Source organism: Zootoca vivipara, chromosome 10 (genome assembly GCF_965207765.1).
Source record: "Zootoca vivipara chromosome 10, rZooViv2.hap1.1, whole genome shotgun sequence".
In the NCBI taxonomy this organism is placed as follows: domain Eukaryota; kingdom Metazoa; phylum Chordata; class Lepidosauria; order Squamata; family Lacertidae; genus Zootoca; species Zootoca vivipara.
Window position 1 is genome coordinate 4,117,820 of NC_142593.1, and position 24,341 is coordinate 4,142,160.

The 24,341-nt window shown below is 46.1% G+C and overlaps 1 protein-coding gene across 1 annotated transcript in view; it reads right to left on the minus strand.

The window, feature by feature from the left end:
* The window catches only part of LOC118077035 (guanine nucleotide-binding protein subunit alpha-14), a 32,303-nt gene extending 13,929 nt beyond the window's left edge, over positions 1–18,374 (minus strand). The window contains exon 1 of the mRNA XM_035100327.3: positions 18,038–18,374. Within this exon, the coding sequence (XP_034956218.2) occupies positions 18,038–18,164 (127 nt within the window). The 5' untranslated portion in view covers positions 18,165–18,374. The remainder of the gene's footprint in view (positions 1–18,037) is intronic.
* Between the last annotated feature and the right edge of the window lie 5,967 nt (positions 18,375–24,341).

Genomic DNA, 24,341 nt, shown 5'->3' on the forward strand with positions numbered 1-24,341 from the left:
CAGAGAAGGCTCCTAACTGTGCTGCTGCTCCCCTCACAGACATGTCTCCTGACATAAGAGAAAGGGAGGTGGTTTTTGCCAGTACCCCCCTTCTGCTGCAGCCCCCCCTCCCCCCAAAAATCTGTCCAAGAGGATTAGTAGACCCTCTCCAACAGTATGGAATATGGCATAGAGCATAGCTGCCAAGTTATCCCTTTTTTAAATGGAAATTCCCTTATGCTGAATAGGCTTCCTCGTGAGAAAAGGGAAAATTTGGCAGCTATGGCATAGAGCAGCGTTTCTCAACCGCTGTTCCACGGCACACTAGTGTGCCACGAGACGCTGGCTGGTGTGCCGCGACGTGCGGCGACGAGAAGGGCGATTTTGCAGCTGCAAACTCCACCTCCCTGGGCGTCCTATTTCTTCGCCCCTTCTAGTTTCCACAGACCAATCAGCTTTCATTATTTCCATTTTCCCCATACCTCACATGACAGGATCATCCCAGAATCCTTTAGCCAAGATGGCAGCCCCCAGCAGCTAATAGTGCCGCACGTGTGTCTCTTTTTCGGAAAATCGAGCGGACTTCAAGTAGCTACTTTTAAAATATTCAATCTCCATCATTAAAAAGGTAGTTTGTTGCTAATTCACGGAGGCATGAAGACCAAATTGTCCTCTCACAAGTCTGAGAACACGCACAGGGTAAGATACGGGACGGCGGGGTCGGGTGGGGTGGATCAGAAACCCGGATCTTTTAAGAACTCGGCAGCGCTGACCCGCCGGAAAGCAATATTTGGCAAGTGTTTCTTACAGTCATAATTATAATATAGGGCGGCACAGAGTTAATTTTTTTAACTTTTTTAATGGTGGTGTGCCTCGTGATTTTTTTCACGGAACAAGTGTGCCGTGGCCCAAAAAAGGTTGAGAAACACTGGCATAGAGTGCTGCAGATGGAAATGAAAATCCCTGCAGACCCAATGAAGATCCCTCCCTAATGAGAAACCAAACTTCAGGCAGCTTTACGAACGCATTATGCTCATACACACCCAAGAGTGGTAGTACACAGTGTTGGTGCCTAATTTACTTGGATTGGCATGAGTGCAATCCTATGGATTGCTTCCTGGGATCAAGCTCCGCTGAATTCAGCTGTGCTTACTTCTGACTGCATCATTTCAACTAGCAAGACACTAGTTTAACACAGTTTCAACCAGCTGACATGGTAAGCTCTTCTTTAGAAATGCAGATATTCTTCCCCAAAAAGTACCACTATTTAAAGCTAGTATAAAGTAGGAACCTCCTCAAAGAAAGGAAGGTAGTATTCAATCTCTGCTTTGTTATTATTTTCTGATTTAGTCTATGCTAATCTGTCAAAGGGACCCAAGTGGCGCTGTGGGTTAAACCACTGAGCCTAGGGCTTGCTGATCAGAAGGTCGGTGGTTCGAATCCCTGTGACGGGGTGAGCTCCTGTTGCTCGGTCCCAGCTCCTGCCAACCTAGCAGTTCAAAAGCACGTCAAAGTGCAAGTAGATAAAAACGCCGTTTCCATGCGCTGCTCTGGTTCGCCAGAAGCGGCTTTGTCATGCTGGCCACATGCCCTGGAAGCTGTACGCCGGCTCCCCCGGCCAATAACGCGAGATGAGCGCCGCAACCCCAGAGTCGGTCACAACTGGACCTAATGGTCAGGGGTCCCTTTACCTTTTAATCTGTCAAAAACCAAACTTGAAGGCCTTAATATCACCTCATTCACTTGCCAATGCATAGAAAGCTTGTAAATTACCCTGGTGTTCCAGCAGCTGATGTCATCATTCCTGCCCTGAAAAACAACATGAAGTGGTTGTCCCGCTCCCTAAGAGCCTCCTTATTCTGAAGTGGAGGTTGGACCCAGCGGCAGAGCAAGCTGATCAGTGTGTGTGCCCTGCGCCCAGGGACAGGATCAGCTGCCTGTGGGGGCAGGGCCAACCACCTGCAGGGCGGGGTGAGCTGGGGCAGGAGACTCTGCGGAGCCTCCAAGGAGTCTGCCTGCCTCCTCCCACTCAGCCACCCTACAGCTGAGGTTGAGGCAGCGGACGGACCGTTTGGGCAGCACGGAGCCTGCAGGCGCCCAAGCCACCGCATCACTCCCAGGAGAGACGCGTGGCTTGGGCGAGCTGCAGGCCCTGCGGTGAGTGCCGCCCGGCATTTTGTCACACACACATCAGTTGTGACACACCGCAACCCCCTTCCTCTGCCCCTGGCTGGACACAAGGGAGAGAACCATTTCAGCAGCCCCCTGAGAGGCTTATCTTCTAAGCACCAGGCATCCTCCCAGTTTTTTATGATACTTTTTAAACATCATTTTCTTATATTAATTATCTGAGTCGCTGTGGTGACTGATTCATGTGTTTTGCCCTATGGTTTTTACTGATTTTGGCACTGTTCTGTAATTGTTTTACTTGACTGATTTGTTTATGTTTTATAACTGTTTTTATTTCTTTGAACTGCATGTCACCCCCCAAAAAAACCTATTATGGGGTGACTCAGAAGTACAATAAATAAATAAAACCATTACAGCACTTCATTACCTTAAAGCAAAGGGGGGGGGAGTCATAGCTCAAGGGTCAAACACCTGCTCTGGAATAAGACTAGCCCAGGTTCATTCTCTGGCATCTCCAGGCGGGGCTGGAAAAGACATTTGCCTGGGATTTCTGCATTACCACTACCAGTCAGTAGGTGGACCAATGATCCCACTTGGGCCAAGGCAACAATCCAACAAAGCTCCCAAAATTCCTATAATTCTATTGTAGTTCTCATTTTAATAATGACTCCTTTTTTAGTATAATGCCTATGGTTCTACAAACAGCAGACTTTGTTCTTTCCACAAGCGTCTTCTAAGAAATTAGACGACCAGTTGAGGGCAGAAAAAAATTAAAAACCACAGAATATTATAATAGATGTTCAAGAGTAATGCAGCTAGAGGACACCAGTGTTTCATCTGCCCCCAATTAATTGGAGTTGTGTCTGTCAAAGAACCAGAAATGGGTACAGATAGAAAGTGCCCACACAAGACCATCAGTACATGCTCTGCTCTTCCTGAAGCTGCCTCACACAGAAGAAGAAAAGGTGGGCAACCCACTTTTAAAAAGTAATGTTGATGACATGGCAGAATTGGAACTCAGTATTGGGCCGCAACTCCAGAGTTGTTTGTGACTGGACTTAACTGCCAGGGGCCCTTTTTACCTTTATTGGCTCCTAGGCCTTCACCACTGATGTCTCTGCTAGATAAACATGCAGCTCCACCCTTAAATCTAAAGAATTAATTTAACTGATTTTATATCTACTGCTTTTTGTATTTTTACTGTTGCTACAATAATTGCTTTTGTTGCTGACGGTTTTAATCTGTTTTATATTTGTTTTTTGGTTCTATTTTGTAGGCTATCTTGAAAATCTAAATTAATAACATTTATTTTAAAAAGAAAGAAGAAGAGGAAGAACCAGAAACACCCCCTCTCACCGTCATGTTATTGCAAAAAAAAAAATTGAAGAAAAACTAAAAGATGCTTGTCAGTATCACTACTGACATATTAACCAAACTATTTAGCATTTCCCACATACCACCACTAGAGGTCATAAAATACCTTAGTGCAGAAACAAAAAGGTAAAGGACCCCTGACAGTTAAGTCCAGTCGCAAACGACTCTGGGGTTGCGGCGCTCATCTCGCTTTACTGGCCGAGGGAGCCGAGAAATACTGAGAAGTAAAAGATTCATATCTGCTTTCTATCTGCAGAAACATGCATCTCTGTGTGGTCTATAAACTGTTTCAAAATTCAATAATAAAGTGAAATGTCATCTAGAAATCTGTTGTTGAACAAACTTTAAAAGATTCACTATGCTTAGTTATATGCTTACCTTACAAAGTGTTTTAAAATATATATAATTTAATTCTCCTCTTTCTTATCTCCCCTTAAGACTGCTGTTGCATATAAGTCCAGGCAATGGGGTTGTAACAATCTCTTTATTCACAGCAGACAAGTAAAAGACAAAGACCAACTCCCAGCCTACTGCTAGGTGTATATATATGTAGCCAACTGGGCTAGCCTACAAACTCCAGGTGAAACTAATTAAAACAGTCACTCCTAGCCTTAACTCCTTCCTGGCTACTCTGCTCCTGTGTTGTGCTTGCTATTCAATACACAACAACTGCTTAGCAAGTCCCCCCCCCCTTGTTAATCCAGAAATTTGAGCAATTTAGCTTCTAATGGGACTTACTGTTCCTTCGCTCAGAAGCATCAGAGAAGCTCCTTGAAGCTGAAGGCCAGCGCTTGCTGAGGTAGCAAAATGTGTCTGGCAGTAGCATTTTAGATTGGGCTGCAGGAAACAGCTCACATATCTCATTATTTTTGCCCCCTCTCTTGCTCTATATAATATAGAATCCCTGCGACGGGTGAGCTCCCGTTGCTTGGTCCCAGCTCCTGCCCACCTAGCAGTTCGAAAGCACATCAAAGTGCAAGTAGATAAATAGGGACCGCTCCGGCGGGAAGGTAAAGGGTGTTTCCGTGCGCTGCTCTGGTTCGCCAGAAGCAGCTTTGTCATGCTGGCCACATGACCCGGAAGCTGTCTGTGGACAAACGCCGGCTCCCTCGGCCTATAGAGCGAGATGAGCGCCACAACCCCAGAGTCGGACACGACTGGACCTGATGGTCAGGGGCCCCTTTACCTTACCATGGACAAGACAAGGCTACAACCCTTCTCTGCACCTCGCTTTCAAGTGAATAGAATTATGATCCAGGAAGTCCAACTCCAAATAGACTGTGATCTACTCACAGTATTAAAAAACTGGCAGTGATCTACCCATTGTTGTTGCATGGATCAAAGTTGTTGAGCTTATTTTAGGAAGCCACAGTTGTCCCTCCCTTTTGGGGGGGGGAGATCACTGAGGGGCCAAAGATCTACCAGGATCTACCAGGAACATCCTGTGATCTACCAGTAGATCACGATCTACCTGTTGCACGTGCCTGAATTATGTGAACCACCACCTGCAGACTAAAACAGAACATGTCTCAAATTCAAGTTTACCACCTCACAGAGAGCCAGACTTCAGTGATAACTGATTACAGCCCTGAGCTCATTTTAGCACTTGAATTCAAAGTTTCTATATATGCTGTGTTCATGTAAATAGTTTAAGAAAGTGTGTTACTATGTTCTGACCAAAGTGATAAAACTGGAATCCCAGGGTACCTTGGCTGGCATTAAAAAACAGAGGGTTTATCCAATGTTTTGATGGGAAGACTCAACAAAATTAATGGACATGACAAACTGAGGTCCGTTACAGTCAATGGGTCTACTCTAACCATAACTTAGTTGGATACAATCCAGAATAATGAACAACCAGTTGAATAATGTCTACGTAATTTGGATTTTGCTAATTTGCATCAACCTGCAGTTATCTTAACAAATCTGCCAAGTACAGAGAACTCACGTTTTCCTGGATGTGCCGATTCTAATAGGAATATAGAATACTTCCTGATACTATCGGTCCATCTAGCCCAGAATCAGCTCTACTGACTTGTCATGCCTCTCTGGGGTTTCAGATAGAAATCTTTCCCAGTCCTACATACAGTACTAGGGATTCAACCTGAAACCTTTTGCATACAACTCCTGTGCTCTAGCACTAAGCCAAGACAGCTTACCACCACAACATTTGGCCCTCCCCAGAACTTTCACTACAGCTTGCTTTAAAGATAATTACTTACAAAAACAGTTTCCTACTCCAGTTCCTTTAGGCATCAGTACATATTATCCCTCAATCATTCTGCTTGTCTGTTTTCTAATAAAACACACAATCTGAAAGAAAGGCTTTGCTCCCCCGTACCATGACCTCAAGCAGAATTCGCAATCTGCATATGCCAGAGGTTTTCAACCTTCTTGAGCCCAAGGCTTCCTTGACCAACTACATGCTTTCTGGGGTGGGGAAATGCTCTTCGAGCCTCAGAAGCACAGTTATGTCACCCCTTGCCTGCAGAGCTGGCAGCCCCTCATCCCTTTTTGAACACCCTCCCTTGTGGAGTGTTCCCTCAGGCTCCTCTCCTCTCCCCTTTTGAGCCACCCCTATCCCCACTCTGCATTGAGGTGCCTCCAGCCTTAGCAGCCCAATGGAAAGTGGCCAAAGGTGAATGTGAGGCCAGCACCTTACTCACCTTGGGAGGCTACAGTGGAGGCAGCAGGCGCCGCTGGACCTGCATGGCGGAAAGGGTCCCTTTTGGCACCGGGCACTCAGCTCCCACACAGGCATTGCACACAGCTGGCACAAGAAAGGCCAGTGTGGCGCCTGCCTGCCCGGCCTCCCACTAGGCCAGTGATGGCCAAACTTGGCCCTCCAGCTGTTTTGGGACTACAATTCCCATCATCCCTGACCACTGGCCCTGTTAGCTAGGGATGATGGGAGTGGTAGTCCCAAAACATCTGGAGGGCCGAGTATGCAATGTAAATATACAATGTAAATCCAAATAGTGGTGTCTCCATGCAGGCTTTGAAGCCCCACCATTTTTCTCTAACATCAAGCAGGCAAGAGTATCTCCAAAAGCAACAATAAAGGCCCTTTGCTTTTCCATTGATTGGGGTTCATCATCCACAATGAAGCAAGGTTTACTTTCACGGTACATTTTGATGCAGAATTGTTTTAATGAGCAGTAGGGCTGGGCGGTATCAGCTTTTCAACATCATGGTGTATCGCTAGCCAAACATCACTGTTTGGCAATACACCGTGATGTTGAAGAAACAAGATGCACCGGCCTCTGCTCACGAGACATCGGGTGAAACTACCCTAGCTCTCACCTCAAGAGCTGAGGCGGTTTCATCCAGGCTCGCAGGCTGGGACAATGCAGCTCGTTTGCACCACTCAGTTGGGGGGAGGGAAGGTCCCCCCCCCAGCTGAGACAGCCCCGATGCTTTCGCTGCTCACGCACAAGTGGGCGGAGCATCAGGGCTCCTTTAACTGCTCACTGCGGAGAGCGGCAACCACACTCCCCTCAGCTGAGCAGTTTCAAAGAGCCCCCACCCTGCCGCCTGCTTGTGGGAGCCAGTGCTGGGCTAGGGGCTCCTTTAACTGCTCGGCTGAGGCAAAGGCAGCTGCACACTCCTCAGTGGAGCAGTTTAAAGATGAGGGCCCTCTTAAGCATATCCGGCACCGTGGTGCAAAGATCCCTCCAGCGCCCCACCTGGTTTCCCAGAGTTGTTGACCTTTTCCCAAGCCTCTGCGGGGATCGCTCTCCTCCCGCGGAGGCTTGAGAGGCAAGCTGCACGCCCGCCAGCCATATAGTTGATGGGGCAGTGCTGGCAGGCGTGCAGGGAAAGGGGAGTCCGCTGGCAAAGCCATGCAGCTCCCCCACTCGCTAGGGCGCCCCTGAGAGGCCAGCGCCCTGGCACAACGCGGCAGTAAGCCCAATAGGAAAGACAGCTCTGTTAAAGATGCAGAGGGAGGAACAAGCTGTATCGGGCACCTCAACGATATAGCTTGTTTCTCCCCCTCCGTTGCACAAGGGCAGAGTGGGGTGGCAGTTTCACCAGCGATATATCACTGGTGAAACCACCACCTCTCCTGAGTCCCTCTGCTAGCAGAGCCGCTGGAGGAAGGAAGTCTTGCATTTAAAACACATTACTTTCTGTAAAGGGTTCCGGGAACTGTAGCTTGTCCCTTATAGAGCTACAATTCCCAGCATCCTTAACCTTTCTTCGCTTTTTATTACTATTAATTTCTAAGTGAGCCTGATAAGAGTTCATGGCTTCCTCCCTGAGCAGTCTATGTGAAAAAAGTGCACACATTATTCTGAGAGAAATCCTTTCAGAGAGCCAATTACCGTAGGAACAAGGAAGTGGGGCTTTCCACAGTTTGCCAGTGTTCACATCTGCAGGAAGCTGTACAGATGGATTTCCCCCCTCCATCAAAGAAAGCAAGGGTTTTAAAAACAAACCATGGGACCTATATTTCTGACTGTACATGTTCTGCAGGAATGGAGAGATTAACTAGCCTAGAACATAAAACCATGCACCATTATTCCACAGTTGCTGGAATGTCACCATGGTGTTAGCATAACCGCATTAGTGCACAACCACTAAAAAAAACTAATAAAGGTCATAATATCCGAAACCAACATTTACTGGCTTCCTTCCACGCCCCTGAAAAGAAAAACCCTCATGTGAAAATATCTGTTTTGGGTCCCTCTCAACCATTTCATGTATAAAAATATTAGTCACAAACAGATAAACAAAATTACAAGAAAAGTAGGTATTTGACAATACACACACACATACAGAGAGAGAGAGAGAGAGAGAGAGAGAGAGAGATTGTATCAACTGCTTATATTCATTCTTAGTGGAGCTGAAAAACCAGCTGCTTTTCTTGTTACCAAGGAAACATGTTATAGCTCCCTCTTCATCCCTGAATGGTTTTTTATATCTCAGGAAAAGCTTTGATTACATTTATTTTTCTGCTTACAAGAATAAAATGTTCTAGTTACAGGTAGGTAGCCGTGTTGGTCTGCCGTAGTCGATGACAAACTTAGTTGGTCTCTAAGGTGCTACTGGAAGGAAGAATAAAATGGCTATAGTGAGAAAAGTTGATACGGCAATAACATTTACTCTCTTGCAATAGTTAACTTTTGAAAGAAAGAGTATCAGGTGACCTTGATGAGCTGAATCCATTATGGGAGGCTATCAAAACACTCCTTCTTTCAAAGAGTGAGTTAATCCAAATCATCATATAAAGCCCCTTCTTTGAGAACAATATACTACAAGAATTGCACTGGCTGCCAATTAGCTACCAAGCTAAGTTCAAGGTCCTGGTTTTCATGCATAAATCTTATACTACTTGGGACCACTGTGCTCTGCAGGTGAGGGCTTTCTGTAGTTACCATCTTATCAGGAGGTCTGTTTTGTACAATATATGAAACAGGTATTTAGCATTGTGGCACCCACCCTTTGGAATCCTCCCCATTAAATATTAGGCAGGCACCGTCTCTGCTATCTTGTTGGTTTCAGCTGAAGGTCTCCATCTTCCAACAAGCCTTTTAAGAAGAGATTTTTCCCAGAATGCATCTGTATTTGAATTGTTCTTAAGGCATTTCAAACATGTTTTTATTGCTTTATCATTTGCCTTTTACAACCCTGGAGTCCTCTGGAAGGAATTAACAAATATATTAGTTCTGAACTTAGGGAGTTCAGCTGACTCTTCTCTCCATGCCACTTTCCAGAACCAACATCTTAAGGATGCATAAAACATCTACCACGATGTTGCAGGAAATGGCATGAGGGTAGCTATTGATAGAGCAGCTCTACTTTGGGGGCAATGTAAGGTAAAGGTAAAGGGACCCCTGACCGTTAGGTCCAGTTGCGGACGACTCTTGGGTTGTGGTGCTCATCTCGCTTTACTGGCCGAGGGATCTGGTGTACAGCTTCCAGCTCATGTGGCCAGCATGACTAAGCCGCTTCTGGCAAAGCCAGAGCAGGGCATGGAAATGCCGTTTACCTTCCCGCTGGAGAGGTACCTATTTATCTACAGTCGTACCTCGGGTTATGAACACGATCCGTTCCGGGTCGCAGTTCGTAACCCGAAAAGGTTGCAAACCGAGCACCATTTTTGCGCACGCGCGACGAAAACACTTCCGGGGTGCGGAGTTCGTAACCCGAACTGTTCGCAACCCAAGGTACGACTGTACTTGCATTTTGACGTGCTTTTGAACTGCTAGGTTGGCAGGAGCTGGGACCGAGCAACGGGAGCTCACCCCGTCGTGGGGATTCGAACCGCCGACCTTCTGATCAGCAAGCCCTAGGCTCTGTGGTTTAACCCACAGCACTACCTGCTGAGTAGATCCAATCTACACAGTAGATCCAATGTAGATCCAATCAATTAACAGGGATAGTTGAGTAAGTACCAATCCCATGAGGGTTTGGTGGGGGGAGTCAGAAAACCCTGAGGAGGAGCAAAAGGGGAAAGGCATAACTCACGGTAGTGAAGTGCAGCTGTAAAACTGCTAGCACATTTGCAGAGCTAAGCAGGATCCAGTATAGTTTTAAATTGGATGGGGACAGCATGTTGAGATTCCTGCATTGCAGGGGGTTGGACTAGATGACCCTTGGTATCCCTTCCAACCCCACAATTCTATGATTCTATAAAACCTTGTGATGTGATTATATGATGGCAACCCATACTCCTTCATTTGGTTTCCCATATACTTTGGATAAGTCTTGCTATTTCGACACTAGTATGTATCCTATTAGTTCTTTGAAAACAATTTTCATAGTGTTTTCATACAGGTAAGATAATATTTTATTCCTCTCCTGGGCTGACTAAACAGAGCTAGGTGTACATAATTTACATATGTATCATGTTCACCCAGAGAACATTGTTTGCCTAAAGAAAAATTAGGTATAGTTAGAGTAGTGAGCTTGGTTTTGAAACATCTCTGTTTACTCTCCAACTGCAATCCAGTGGAAGCTTTCCCCCCCTTTTAGCTCCTTGTGGACTGCAGTCTTGTTGATGGCATTCACATCCTTGTTAGAGAATAAGTGCATCTTACACAGGGGTTCGATTCCAAGGGTTCCATGTATACTAAAAAATGCATATACTCAAACCACCCCTTTGGTGCTGCCCAGCCCTGCCAAGAAAGGCAGAGATCTTAAATGGATTTTTTCACAGTGGGTAACCCAAGCAGAAAAAGTACAAGTAGATAAATAGGGACCGCACCGGCGGGAAGGTAAACGGCGTTTCCGTGCGCTGCTCTGGTTCGCCAGAAGCAGCTTTGTCATGCTGGCCACATGACCCGGAAGCTGTCTGCGGACAAACGCCGGCTCCCTCGGCCTATAGAGCGAGATGAGCGCCACAACCCCAGAGTCGGACACGACTGGACCTGATGGTCAGGGGCCCCTTTACCTTTTAACCCATGCAGACCTGGAGCTAAAAAAGCTTTTAAGCTTTTTGCTCCTTGTTCCTTGCTGCAGTTAACGTGCAGAATTTCAACTGCATATGGTTGAAATTGTGTAAATCAAATACATGTAAAATGTGATCATACTGTATTTTAAAATATATATCCTGATGTGGCTCCAAACTATAAAAAATATAGTATGTATTAAGGCACATACTTATGCATGTTTAGTCATTCTTACCACCACTAGCACATTATATAATATATAGGCTAATGCAGGGGTCCCCAAACTACGGCCCCCAATTGGCCTCCCAATCCAGTCCGCGACAACCCCCGCCGCCCGCTGCCGCCGCCCGCTCTTACGGCGCGCGGCGGTGATCTTCAAAATCGGCAAAAAATCGCCGAAAATCCTTTGTGCGCATGCGTATGGGCCTCTCCCGACCCAGAAGAGGTCATTTCCGATGCACTTCCGGGTCGGGGGAGGCCCATACGCATGCGCACAAGCGATTTTCGGCGATTTTTTTCCGACTGTGTGCGTGTGCGCATGCGCACGGGCACGCACTCCCCCGCCCTCCGGCCCGCTGCACGCACACTCCCCTTCCCCTATGGCCCGCCGCGCGGCCAGCGCGGCGGACACCGGCCCGAAGCCCGGTAAGTCTGGGGACCCCTGGGCTAATGATTAAGAAATACACTATGTAATTCTCATGCAATCCAAGCCCTCCCAGATCATGCCAAGGATCGAACCTGGAATCTTTCACAGGCTAGGCACATCTTCTACCCCTGCTCTATGGCCCTTCCTTTTAGTTCTGTCCTAAGAATGTCTCACACATGAACAAACACCTTCAAATTTTTATTCTATATATGCACCCCCAAACCCATACCAGATGTTGGGATTTTTTCCCCTCCAAGTGTCATTACTTTTACGTGTTTGTTGCTGTTGTTAAGCAAAATAATTATTGGAATGTATGGCCAGGGCCGTCCCTAGGCCCGGGCTGGGTGGCGCAAGGCGCCAGGGCGCCTGGCCACCAGGGGCGTGAAAGGGGCACTGAACGCTGGTGTCTGCCTCTGTGCACCTCTGCTGTTGAGCGGCTTCAGGCAGCTCTCCGGAGGTGCACGGGGAGCGCTGGCCGGGGGCTGCCTGAACAGCTGAGAGGCGCGGCGCAGCAAGCCCAGGCTCGCGCTCCCCATGCGCCTCCGGAGCTTCGTGCGGGGACCCTGGGGCTGCCTCCTCCGCGCCTCTCAGCTCCCCGCGTGCCCCTCCTGCCTGCCTTACTCACGGGGGGCGCCGGAGGTATCTTGGCACCAGGGCACCAGATATGGTTAAGACGGCCCTGTGTATGGCTGAGCCAGCGAAGAGTCGAAGCAAACATTCCTCCATCTAATTTTGCTCATGTACGGTAGTGTTTTAAAGTTATAGGCCTACTGATATTCAGCATCAGCACCTAAAATTATGTTTTGCAGCCTTTTGCTTGCCCACCCAACTGAAGCTAGCACAAATGAAATAAATTGCTCACACTGACATTTTTAATGTTTTCTCAGTCCCTTAAATCTGTTAAGGACTGACCATTTGACTTTTAAACAAGATTTATGCAAAACAAAAGAGCTAAGAGGATAGCCATTTTTGTTAATGGAAATTCCATTCTTCCCCTCTGTCACCAAGGACAGGTATACAATACCATAATATTTGAAATGCAAACTTATGTCCTTATGGATGTACTATTTAGCATAGACTTCCTAAATCACTATTGGCAATCAACACTTTGCAGAAACAGGATATGAGAGAACTTTAGTTTACTTAATTAAATGATTGCAACCAGAGAGTTTACTACCTTCTTACAAAGGCTTTCATGTTCCATGCCTGATTCCTATGGAAATCAATATTAGATTATGTAACCTGGGTGGTATCAATATAAATCAATCATTCCCCCTTTAAAGTAACAAGGAAAATGTTCTCAAGCACATATCACAAAATATGAAAATATAGTCTCAACAGACTTTTCACAGAATAGTCATAAAAGCCACAAAGTGAAAAACAGCTATTAGATGTTTTATGCCTGGCACATTCATACCCTGCCACAGCAAGAACAGAAGAAATAATAAATAAATAAATAAAGGTTTCTAGATCAGTTGGTCTTTGCAGAGATTGTAGTTATACTTCTGAATATTTTAGCTGTACCACTTCAGATCACTATCAACAATTTTCAAGATTTGAAAAATACCTTGTTGGTATTAGTCATAAAAGACTTTTAAGTAAACATAATGACAATGGATTGTATGACAAATAAATGCTCTTGCTTAGATTGATTTTCAAAATAATTGCATTGAGAAATGGAAATAAGATTCCAAAAGATCCAGTCAGGAAGATGCAGTTGCTCCCAGAAAGGAAGAAAACCATCAAGTCAGCTTCACTTACATGATTTAGGAAGTCTCATCAGAACTTTTTAGAGCTTTTGTACATGTAACTTGACCTGGAAGTTGTTCTGTAATCATATGAACAATGAAGAGCATTGTGGCACCTTAAAAGCAGCTTTCTTGAAGAGCTTTCTTTGATTTCATCAGATACCAGAAGTGTTGACCTCCATTGGCTGACAATAGCCTTTTGCATTTCTACTTCATACTGGCTCTAAGCTTTCATTTGAAATCCCAATTTGGGTACATAGGAAATTGCGTTGTACCAAGTCAGACCATTGGTCCATCTAGCTCACTACTGTCTGCACCAGGAGTCAGAATCCCTTTTGAGCCTGGGGCATCATTCCTCATAGATCAACTCCTAGGAGCTGCACACCAATGCTTGGCAGGGCTAAAGCCAAAGGTAAAGGTAAAGGACCCCTGACAGGTAAGTCCAGTCGCAAACGACTCTGGGGTTGTGGTGCTCATCTCGCTTTACTGGCCGAGGGAGCAGACGTACAGCTTCCGGGTGATGTGGCCAGCATGACTAAGCCACTTCTGGCAAAACCAGAGCAGCACACGGAAATGCCGTTTACCTTCCCGCTGTAGCGATACCTATTTATCTACTTGCACTTTGATGTGCTTCAGAACTGCTAGGTTGGCAGGAGCTGGGACCGAGCAACAGGGGCTCACCCAGTCGCGGGGATTCGAACCGCCGACCTTCTGATCGGCAAGCCCTAGGCTCTGTGGTTTACACCACAGGGCCACCCACATCCCAAATGTAGGCAGGGACAAAACCATATACACACCCCACTCACAAACCTCCACCCCCAAAAGAAGTATTTAGGCTACTGCTCCCTGCAGCTCAATTCAAGAGGTATTTCATCCCTCTCTCTCTGCCCACCTGCACCAGGTAGTTCAACTTCTCCTCCCATCCTTTCAGTATTGCCTGTCCCACCTGACTCAACACAAGAATACGTTCAGTGCTAGTAATAAAAAGAGAGAAAGATAAGCACTCCCCCAACTCACTTTCTCTTCCACACTACCGGTACTCACCTGGTAACAAAAGAGTGTCTCTTCTCTTTCTTTTCTTATGTACAGGTCTGATAGAAGGCCACTTAAGGCAACTCCAGCTGTGCCCACTATCACCATTTACCCCAACAAAGATGGAGCTGACTCAGAAGGTGCTTGAATTGAAATTTGTCAGGCTCATGGAGCAGGGACAGTGCACAGTTTTGCCAGCCTCATCCACTTCCATACCGGCTGCAGGGAAAACAGTCAATTCCTCTGCGACCAGTATGGGGCAGGGGAAGAAGCAATTGTATGCTTTGTTTTGCCAACCCCGATGTCCCAGCACCCTGCTTCACTGGCCAATCACAGAAGTGGGGAGAGAAGAGTCTTGCAGGGCATATGGAAAGGCCTGGTGGACCATCTTCATTTCAGGACTAGGCAGGAGTGTACAAAGTGGAGGGTTGAGGGGGCGGTCTGCCCCGGATGCCCCTCTGGTATGTGTGTGACAAGATGGCCCCTGCCTCCCCCCAGCTGTAGAGCAGCCAAGGGCATGCGCAGTCAGTATGGGTGCTGCTCGTGCAGCGTCCGTATGGGATGCCGCATGTGCACACTCTGTATGGACACCACGCATGCGTCACCGGGCAGTTCCCCCCGCCCCTCGGCGTCCTGCCCCAGGTGACGGAGAGGGTTCCTCCGCCACTGAGACCGGGGTTCCCCACTCCTGGTCTACAGTGTCATAAGAACAGAAGTTGCTGGAAACTGCGGGATGAGAGTATGTTTGTTGCACTTGGGTCCTGTTTGTGAGTTTCCCATGAGCATCTGACTGGCCACTGTGAAAGCAGGAGGTTGGACTTGAAGGACCATTAGCCTGGTCTAGCAGGACTCTTCTTAATATATGGGCCCCAGTCTGCTTTGAAATGAATGAAGTAAATTGATGGGAATAACTCAAGTCCCCCTAATTTTGGAAAAGGACTCCAGTGTTAAACTATTTGTTTTCTTTAAAATGAATATTCACCAAAAACCATCCACTTCATTTCCATAAAACTTGTATAACAGATGGTTAGTAACCTGCAGTCTGTTTTCCAAAGGATGTGAATATGGGCAGTGCTTTTTCATTTACATACAGAATACATCGTTCCTTGTTTGGAATACAGTAGCTATTCTTGGCTATTTGTCTGTCCTCTTGCATCTACTAGTTTTTGTTCTTTAAAAGTAGTAGCAGTAGTAGTAGTATGTTTTAGTATCTGTCAGGCACCTTTTTATATAATACTAAACAGAAGCTGCTCTTATCTTCCATGAATTCCCTCCTTGGATATTGCACTGTCCAAGCAAGTTCATGTTCAGGGATAGAAAATGAGTATCAGATACTAAGGACACACATTGGGGCAGGGGCAGTTTTCTCATCCTTTTTGGGTGGGCCGGGTGAGTGATCGATCAACTTTTTAGCCTCTACCAATAGCTCAGTTGGTATGATGCTGAGAATGCCAAGGTTGTAGGTTCGATTCCCGCATGGGGCAGTTGCATATTCTTGCATTGCAGGGGGTTGAGCTAGGTGATCCTCAGGGTCCCTCCCAACTCTTCAATTCTATGATTCAATTGGCAAGAGGTGTAGCTCAGCAGCAGAACACGTGCTGTGCATGTAGAAGGTCCCAGATTCAACCCCTGGCAACCCTTTCCTGTTCAGGCAGGAAAGACTCCTCTCCAAAACGTGGAGAGCCAGTACCAGACAGGAGTGGGAAGTCTCTGGTCCTCAGCTGAATGTGGCCTTACCAGTCCTCTTAATCTGCCTAGCAAAATGGATTCAGAGAGCTCAGACACATATTAGAAGAGCACCACCCATTTATAGCAATCAAAGTACACATCCTCAACTAACTTCACTTGGACATTTATGCATACATTGAACTGTGGGTACTATAGCTTTGAATCCTAAACAATTATTTAAAAGCAATTGCTTAAGAAACATCTAAAACTTCAAATAATGTTCTATTACCACTTTGCCAAAACCCACTGTTCTGTCATTTCTGCTGATTGTATACATTGTGCAACCACATTGAAGAACTAGGAAATGACTGCATGAAGAGTCTTAAATTGAGAGAGAGAAATGAAAAGGACAAAGCAATGTGTTATTAAAAAGTTAGTGAGTCCCATTGACAAAGAACAGTGGAGCAAGCTGATAAGGCGCCTGGGGTGGTGCGCGTGCCCAGGGGTGGGGCCAGCCGGGGCAGGACGCTCCACAGGGCCTCCAAGGTGTCTGCCTGCCTCTTCCCACTCAGCCGCCCTACAGCTGAGGGGGAGACAGTGGGCAGAACCTTTGGAGACATCACCTTGCCGACAAGGGTCCGTATAGTTAAAGCTATGGTTTTCCCAGTAGTGATGTATGGAAGTGTGAGAGCTGGACCATAAAGGCGGCCAAAGAATTGATGCTTTTGAATTCTGGTGCTGGAGGAGACTCTTGAGAGTCCCATGAACTGCAAGATCAAACCTATCCATTCTTAAGGAAATCAGCCCTGAGTGCTCACTGGAAGGACAGATCGTGAAGCTGAGGCTCCAATACTTTGGCCACCTCATGAGAAGAGAAGACTCCCTGGAAAAGACCCTGATGTTGGGAAAGATGGAGGGCACAAGGAGAAGGAGACGACAGAGGACGAGATGGTTGGACAGTGTTCTCGAAGCCATGAGTCTGACCAAACTGCGAGAAGCAGTGGAAGACAGGAATGCCTGGCGTGCTCTGGTCCATGGGGTCACAAAGAGTCGGACATGACTAAACGACTAAACAACAACAAACCCAACTAGTGCACACAAATTCTGCCCCCATTCCTTTAACCCACTTTTTAAAGCTCACTTTCAAACCTGAGTTAATTGGCCTTCAAGGCCCACCTTGAAGATTATGGAATTACTTAGCCATTCCAGATAGAGTCCAGGGGAGGGACTGTTGCTTGTCCCCAGACAATTAGTGAGGCAGCTTCCTGCATTCTGCTCTGTGTATCTTCATTAAAAAGAAAACAGGTAGGAGATGTAATGCTAGAAACAGTTCTAAGTGGCCTAGTACAAGTATCTTCCTCTTAGTATACTAAGTTCACTTCCAGACAGTCGTTGTTTTCAGCTGAGCTTCAGTCATATATTGGCAAATTCAGGCTGTGCAATTAAAGTTGATTTGGAGGTCCTGCAGAGCTAACCTGCTTCCAAAAGAGATAGAATGTTTTTGCAATGCAGAAAGTGATGGGAAAGCACATTGGAAAGTGTAGGATGATGCTTGATGGAATATTGCCAAACTTTGCCACAAACAAATCAGAGTGAATGCTCAATTAACAGCCAATGTCATCTCACCTCCCTGAAAAAATAAAAATGAGGGGGAGCCCCTGGAAGCAACTTCAGTCTCTGTCTAAGCTTAGAGGAATGATGATCTAATTTACAAAGTAGGAGCCTACCCAAGCAAGAATGCTAAACACCATGCATGCACATTAAAGGTAACATCTTAAATGAATAAGAAGTAGGTTTATGAATTGCAGTCCAGATTGTTTTAAATCACTAAAGTGACTTTTAAAAACACTGCAAATGTGCCAACAGTATTGAAAATGTCGTCTGCACACCCCCAGAGCCTCGAGCATCGTTCCACCTGTTGCAAGATGGGTTGGGCCGAGCGATTCTCGCTGACTCAAGTCATCGAAAAGCAGAGCCGGAAATTGGAATATCCCTGCAAGCGGAGAGCTCTCGGCTGAGCAACCTGGCTGGAGAGCGCGGGAGGCTTTCCTCGCCCAGAAACTCACCCAGCAGCAGCAGCTTGAGCTCCTTGCGCGAGTCTCGCTTGTCCTGGCGCAGCCGGCGCTCAATCTCCAAGCTCAGCATCCTGTTCGCTTTCTCCTCCGAGGATAAGCAGCAGCACTGCCCGCCCATGCCGAGGAGGAAGACGACGACGACTCCCCCCACCCCGGACTCTCGACTGCCAGAGCCGCGACCCGCCCGCCGTGTCCTGCTCCGGCTCTCGAGTCCCGGAGCCACTTTCTTCTATGGGCTGAGGCAGCCACAGAGCGCGCGCAGCTGCCGCAAAGAAGGCGCGAAGGCGGACGGGCTTCGCGCGGGCTGCTTTCTGCGCCAGACGCTATCGCTCGCCCGCGCAGCCCAAGCCCCGCCCCCGGCGGTGGCTCCGCCCCCTGCCCTCGAGCCGGAGGCGCTGCTCAGGACCGGTCGCGGGGTGGGCTTTCTTTGGAGATTCCGACAATAAAATTAACTATGAACCCCAAAATTCGGGGTCTCCTCCAAAACTGCCAAATTTTTGCAGTTCTTTTGTAGTGTTTTGCCGTGAAAACCCTGCATTTTGCAGCACCCCACAATAATTAATTAATACAGCAGTAATTACGGTAATATATCAAACATGGGGTTCATACTTAACATAAACTACAAACCCCAAAATCTGGAATCCCCTCCAAAGCTGTGCCAAACCATTGCAGTTGCTTTGCAGCAAAAAAACCCCAGGTTTTGTAGTGCCCCACAAACTGAGCAATTGCTATTCCAACTAAACAGGAAGAACTTTCTGATGGTAATAGCTGTTTGACAGTGGAGCGGACTCCCACAAGACTCCTTCCTTGGAGGTTTTTAAGCAGAGGTTGGATGGCCATCTGTCCTGGATGCTTTAGTTGAGATCCCTGCACTGCAGCGGGTTGGACTAGATGACCCTTGTGGTCCCTTCCAACTCTAGTTCTACAATTTTATGAAATAACATTGACCTGTTGTGTATCATGTTTCCTATGATGCATATAGGATGCATTATAATTTTATTATTATTATTCTTTGTGAGTTTCTTAAACTCTAAGTCTTCTTAAAGTTTCATTAGAGAAATGCAAGTTATGTTGGGAGTTCAGAAATAAAATGAGGAAGGATTTGGCCTTGCTGTTTGTTTTGGGTCAATCATTCTCAGCCTAACCCACCTCACAGGGTGGTTGTGAGGATCAACTGAGAGGGAAAAACCATGTATGTTGCCCTCAACGCCTAAGGGCTCGAACATTGTAACAATAACCTTTATTACTTGGAAGCTTTCGGCAAGACACAATGGTAAGGCATCTCATGGTTTTATTTTATTTTTATGTATGTTAAGTATGGGGCACAGGATGGCACAACCAGCTGCAGGGTTGTAGTCCTCAAATTTCTAGCTCGGACTTTGTCTCATATATTAATATTCATAGCAACAAAATCTTCTAAGGATGCTGCTGAAGACATCCATTGGCCTAGAGCTGGAAGGGATAAGTGATCAATGGTGAACGCCCAAGGATGTTGCATATATCTTAAACATGCAGAGGCAAGATACAGTCATACCTCCGTTTACAACCACAATTTGGTTCTGGGGAGCCGGTCGCTCCCCAAGTTCGTCGCTCCCCAGGGCACGCTTCTGCGTGTGTGCGAAGCGCCAATAGCGCTCCTGCGCACACATGCGATGTGCAGATCGCTTCTGCGCATCTGAGTGCTGCAGAACGCGGATGTAAACACTTCCGGGTCAGCGGTTGTCGGAAACCGAAGCGGTCGCAAATGGAGGCGGTCGCAAACCAAGGTTTGACTTTGACTGTAATTACTTCGGTGGTCTGCTGCTCTGCTCCACCAAAACTTTTAAAATCATTTGATCTTCATAGAGCCTGGTATATTTTGGCCAACAGTGACATGTTATGCCCAGGATGGGAGAGCAAGCGCAGCAGAATCAGGGCCCAATATGCAGGTCTAAACCATAACTCTGATATTTCATTAGATCCATTGCATACCCATTTGATTCCGGGCCTAATTCAAGATGCTATTTTTGGCATTTAAATCTCTAAATGATTATGAATCAGTCACCTTAAAGAGGGCCTGGGCACCAAGGCTGCAATTCCAGCTCCACTTACCTAGGAGTAAGCCCCCTTGATTTCAATAGCACTTGCTTCTGAGTAGACATGGTTAGGGTTACATGTGAAATGAGTCCCTGCTCTCACTGACACTTACTTTGTCTCAGGCAAACATAAGAGGCATGGCCTTCTGTGTGGTGGTGCCATGTTTCTGGTCTCCTTGTTGAAATCCATTAGTGACCCTCCTTGATTCCCCACCCCCACCCCCCGGAAACTGGAGGTATTTTTATTTTTATTGCAGTAGGCTTTCAATGTGTAATGGTAGACCTCACTGCTGCCTGACTTCATTGTGATTTTCCTGTGATAATATATTATGTTTTATACTGTTAATTGCTATGATGATTCTTTTCATCTACACTGTTAGCCACTCTGAGCATCAATATGGGATAGAAGGATAAAATCACAACCATCAATTATGCAAATCACTACTGTGCTTCATTTCTTCTATTTTGTCCTGTATTTATATATTGCCCTTCATCTGAAGATCACAGGGTGGTTTACAATATAAAAACGAAACAATATATCGCATAACAAAGAAAAACACCACACACACCCCGCTTAAAAGACTACTGGTTGCTTAATTAGCCAAAGGCCTGAGAGAAGAGGAATGTTTTTGCATGGCACCTAATTGATATATGATGCAAAGGGCATGCATAATCTTTAGATTTCCCTTTAGATTTAGATTTCAAGTTTTTATGTGGAGATTGCAGTTGTCATTCTGGCTAGTAGTAATCAATAAAAGCCATTAAGTCATTATTATAAAGAGGAAGAGCATGAAATTATTCAGGGCATCAACATCTAAATAGAGTATTCATGGGTGGAGATGCTTGTCCGGTTTCAAAAGAATTTCAGAAAACAGGATGCATTCTTCATAGTGTACTCTTCAACGTTTGCCTTCATGACAGTAACACTTCGGTTAATTGTACTGGAAGACCGGCTCCTATATTCAAATATATATATTTTGGATTGCATCCAGCATATTAACAGTATTTCTGGGACGTTTCCCTGTAACCTTTTAATCCATTAAGACCAACATACCTAAACTCTTCTTAGTTCAGGTACTGTGACTCCCACCCAGAGGATAAATTATACATTACACATAATACTCTTCCAAAGGTTTTTAAAATATTAAAACCAGCCTTTGAAGTTGCAGTACTGTTTGGAAGAGTAGTTTGGAGAGAGACTGTGCAGGCCAGGGGTAGGAGACCTCTGGATGATATAGGATCCCAACTCCCATTAGCCTCAGGCAGTTTGACTAATGGTCAAGGATGTAGTCCAACAAAGTCTAGAAGGCCGCAGGTTTCCCACTCCTAGATTAAACCATTCCCCACTGGCTGGTTCCCAAGAAAGTCATCCCAACAGGGTAGAACCCGTGGCAATGACTCATTCAACTTACACAGAGATACAGTCAATAAGATAGCATGAGAAAACTACAACTGGAATGGAAAGGAAACTTGCATTGAAAACAGATGACAGCAGCATAGAGTTTAATGCAGGGATGGGAGCCTGTGGTTCTCTAGGTGTTAAGACTCCCAACTCCCACCAGCTCTAGCCGGCATGGCCAATGGTCAGGGATGTTGAAAACTGAAAGCCTAACAATATCTGGAAGGCCGCATGCTTCCCTATCCCTTGTTTAGCCTGACAAGGACTAAAGGGTAGCACTGATCCACAAAAAAGTAGCTACAGAATCTAAGGGCAGTACCAAAAGTTTGGAAGGTGGCGAGAAAGTTTTATGGTGGTTGTGTGTGCTGCAGGTAGGGCTGCCAACTGACCAGGGTGGTACAGTGGTACCTTGGTTTATGAACACAATTGGTTCCGGAAGTCTGTTCATAAACTGAAGCGTTCATAAACTGAAGCGAACTTTCCCATTGAAAGTAATGGAGAGTGAATTAATCCGTTCCAGATGGGCCCGCGGCGTTCGTAAACCGAAAATTCGTAAACCGAGGTGTTCATAAACCGAGGTTCCACTGTACTGGAATTACACTTGTGCCTTTTAAGAGCAGCTTGTTCTGCAAAAAATCAGCAGGTGAAGGTCTTCAGGATATGTAGATAATAAACACATTTTGCATCTAACAGATGCCTCCCATTCCACAAAGACTTCTGCTTTATCAAGGGAACTTCCCTTCTCTTCCCTCTCCACAAATCTCCTCAGGAGAGTTGGGGTAAAACCCAGAACAGATTTTTTGGGGGGGGGAGGGAAGGAGAGAAGAGGGAGGGAAAGTTGCATTGTATGAATGGGATGACTTTGTTTGGAAAAACCCAAAGTTTGCATATCAAGCTGCTGTTAAAGCAGAGGAGAGGAGCTAGTCCAAAGCTGGCAAGCCTTAATCAATTTACATACATGATGGCTCAATGTGTTCTTTTGTTTTGTAAAAAAAAAACCTCTAAGTGGGACTAAGTGTAGTCTCTCCCACCACTGCCTTATTCATCAATGAATTTTCTTGTGAATTCTAGTTAGAAAGTGTTACAGTTAAGGCCTCCTGTTGCCTTCACCTTTCCACTGCCTCTAGCATTCCTCTGCCTCTTCATGGCAATGCTGGCAAGTGATGGTCCCAGCTTAATTCTCAATTTTTGCCACCACTTTAGTGACAGTTACCTTCATCATATTACATTTTTCCTGTTACCTCTGTTTTAGTGGTGAAAGTGTTGATAAGCTCCACTGTCTCCAGCGGAGAACCTTGCAAGGGAAGCAGGAGCAGCTGGGTTGGCCACCAGACCCAGGAGCCCCCTAAACACAGGGCCTTGGAAGGGGGTGTTTCCCCTATTAAGTTGTCCACCAAGTCCTTCACTAAAGGAAAGTCCACAATTTATACAACAATTTCCTACTATGCTCAGATTCTCCTTTCATTACATAACTTTGATACATGCTACAACACAGCAGGGGACGCAGGTGGCGCTGTGGTTTAAACCACAGAGCCTGGGGCTTGCCGATCAAAAGGTCGGTGGTTTGAATCCCTGCAATGGAGTGAGTTCCCGTTGCTCGGTCCCAGCTCCTGCCCACCTAGCAGTTCGAAAGCACGTCAAGTGCAAGTAGATAAATAGGTACCGCTCCGGTGGGAAGGTAAATGGCGTTTCCGTGCGCTGCTCTGGTTCATCAGAAGCAGCTTAGTCATGCTGACCACATGACCCGGAAGCTGTATCCCGGCTCCTTGGCCAGTAAAGCGAGATGAGCGCCGCAACCCCAGAGTTGTCCTCGACTGGACCTAACGGTCAAGGGTACCTTTACCTTTACAACACAGCAAAGATTAAGACATATTCACGCTAATAATTATCTGAGTAGTATAGGAATTTAAAGAGTCATGGCTTTCCCCATATAATACTGGGAATAGTGGTTAAGTGCAAGGTTCTCAGTTGGAGATCTCTTGCACTTTCCAAGAACTAGAGTTCTCAGGATTCCCTTAAAGGAGAGTAACATTATGTTATGGGTGTAGAAACATTCTTGGGAGAATTTCAGTTAAAAATTACCTAGATGAGATAACATCATGGGCAAAAGCTAAGCCTCAGCATAAAGGCTCTCATGTCACAGAAGCTAAAAACCCATCTCCCAACCTCTCTCTCTGTGTCTCTCTCTGTGTGCCCGCACATGCAAAGAGAAATGGAAAGGCAACCTATTATCTCCATTGGCTTTTACTTTATACCTCATCACCTCTACTCCTTGCAGGCTAAATTTGAAAGATGGACTGGGCTGGGAAAAGAGCATCCCAACTCAAACTGCCACCCTTGCTGGGCCTAATCTGACCTTCAAGTTTGAGGTTCTCCATCACTGCTTTATTGTAACTGGACTTATTTATATCAGCCGTAATTGTGTTTCAATGTACACATGACTCCCCCTCCCACACTCCCTGTTACTTTTTGGAAAGGAACACCTAGAAGAAAGCAGGAAGCAGGATGGGGGCACAGGGTGGGTGGGTGGGTGGGTGGCTGGGTGGAGCACAGGCAGCCAGTCAGAAGCGATGTGTCTCCTGGAGGCAAATGATGGAATGCTATGGACTGTACTTAAGAGTGCACTTCTATATGCATTTACTTGAAAATAACACCAGTTGTGTGCAAAGGGCTTACTCTGTGGTGTGTTTATGATTGCAGTCCTAAAGTTCCACTGTTGAATGGACCTTATTCACAGTGTGCATAAGATTGCAGCCAAATGTATATATTCTCTCCTAATGTTTCAAGTGAACAATCTGAGTGCATGAAAATGAGCCAGGTA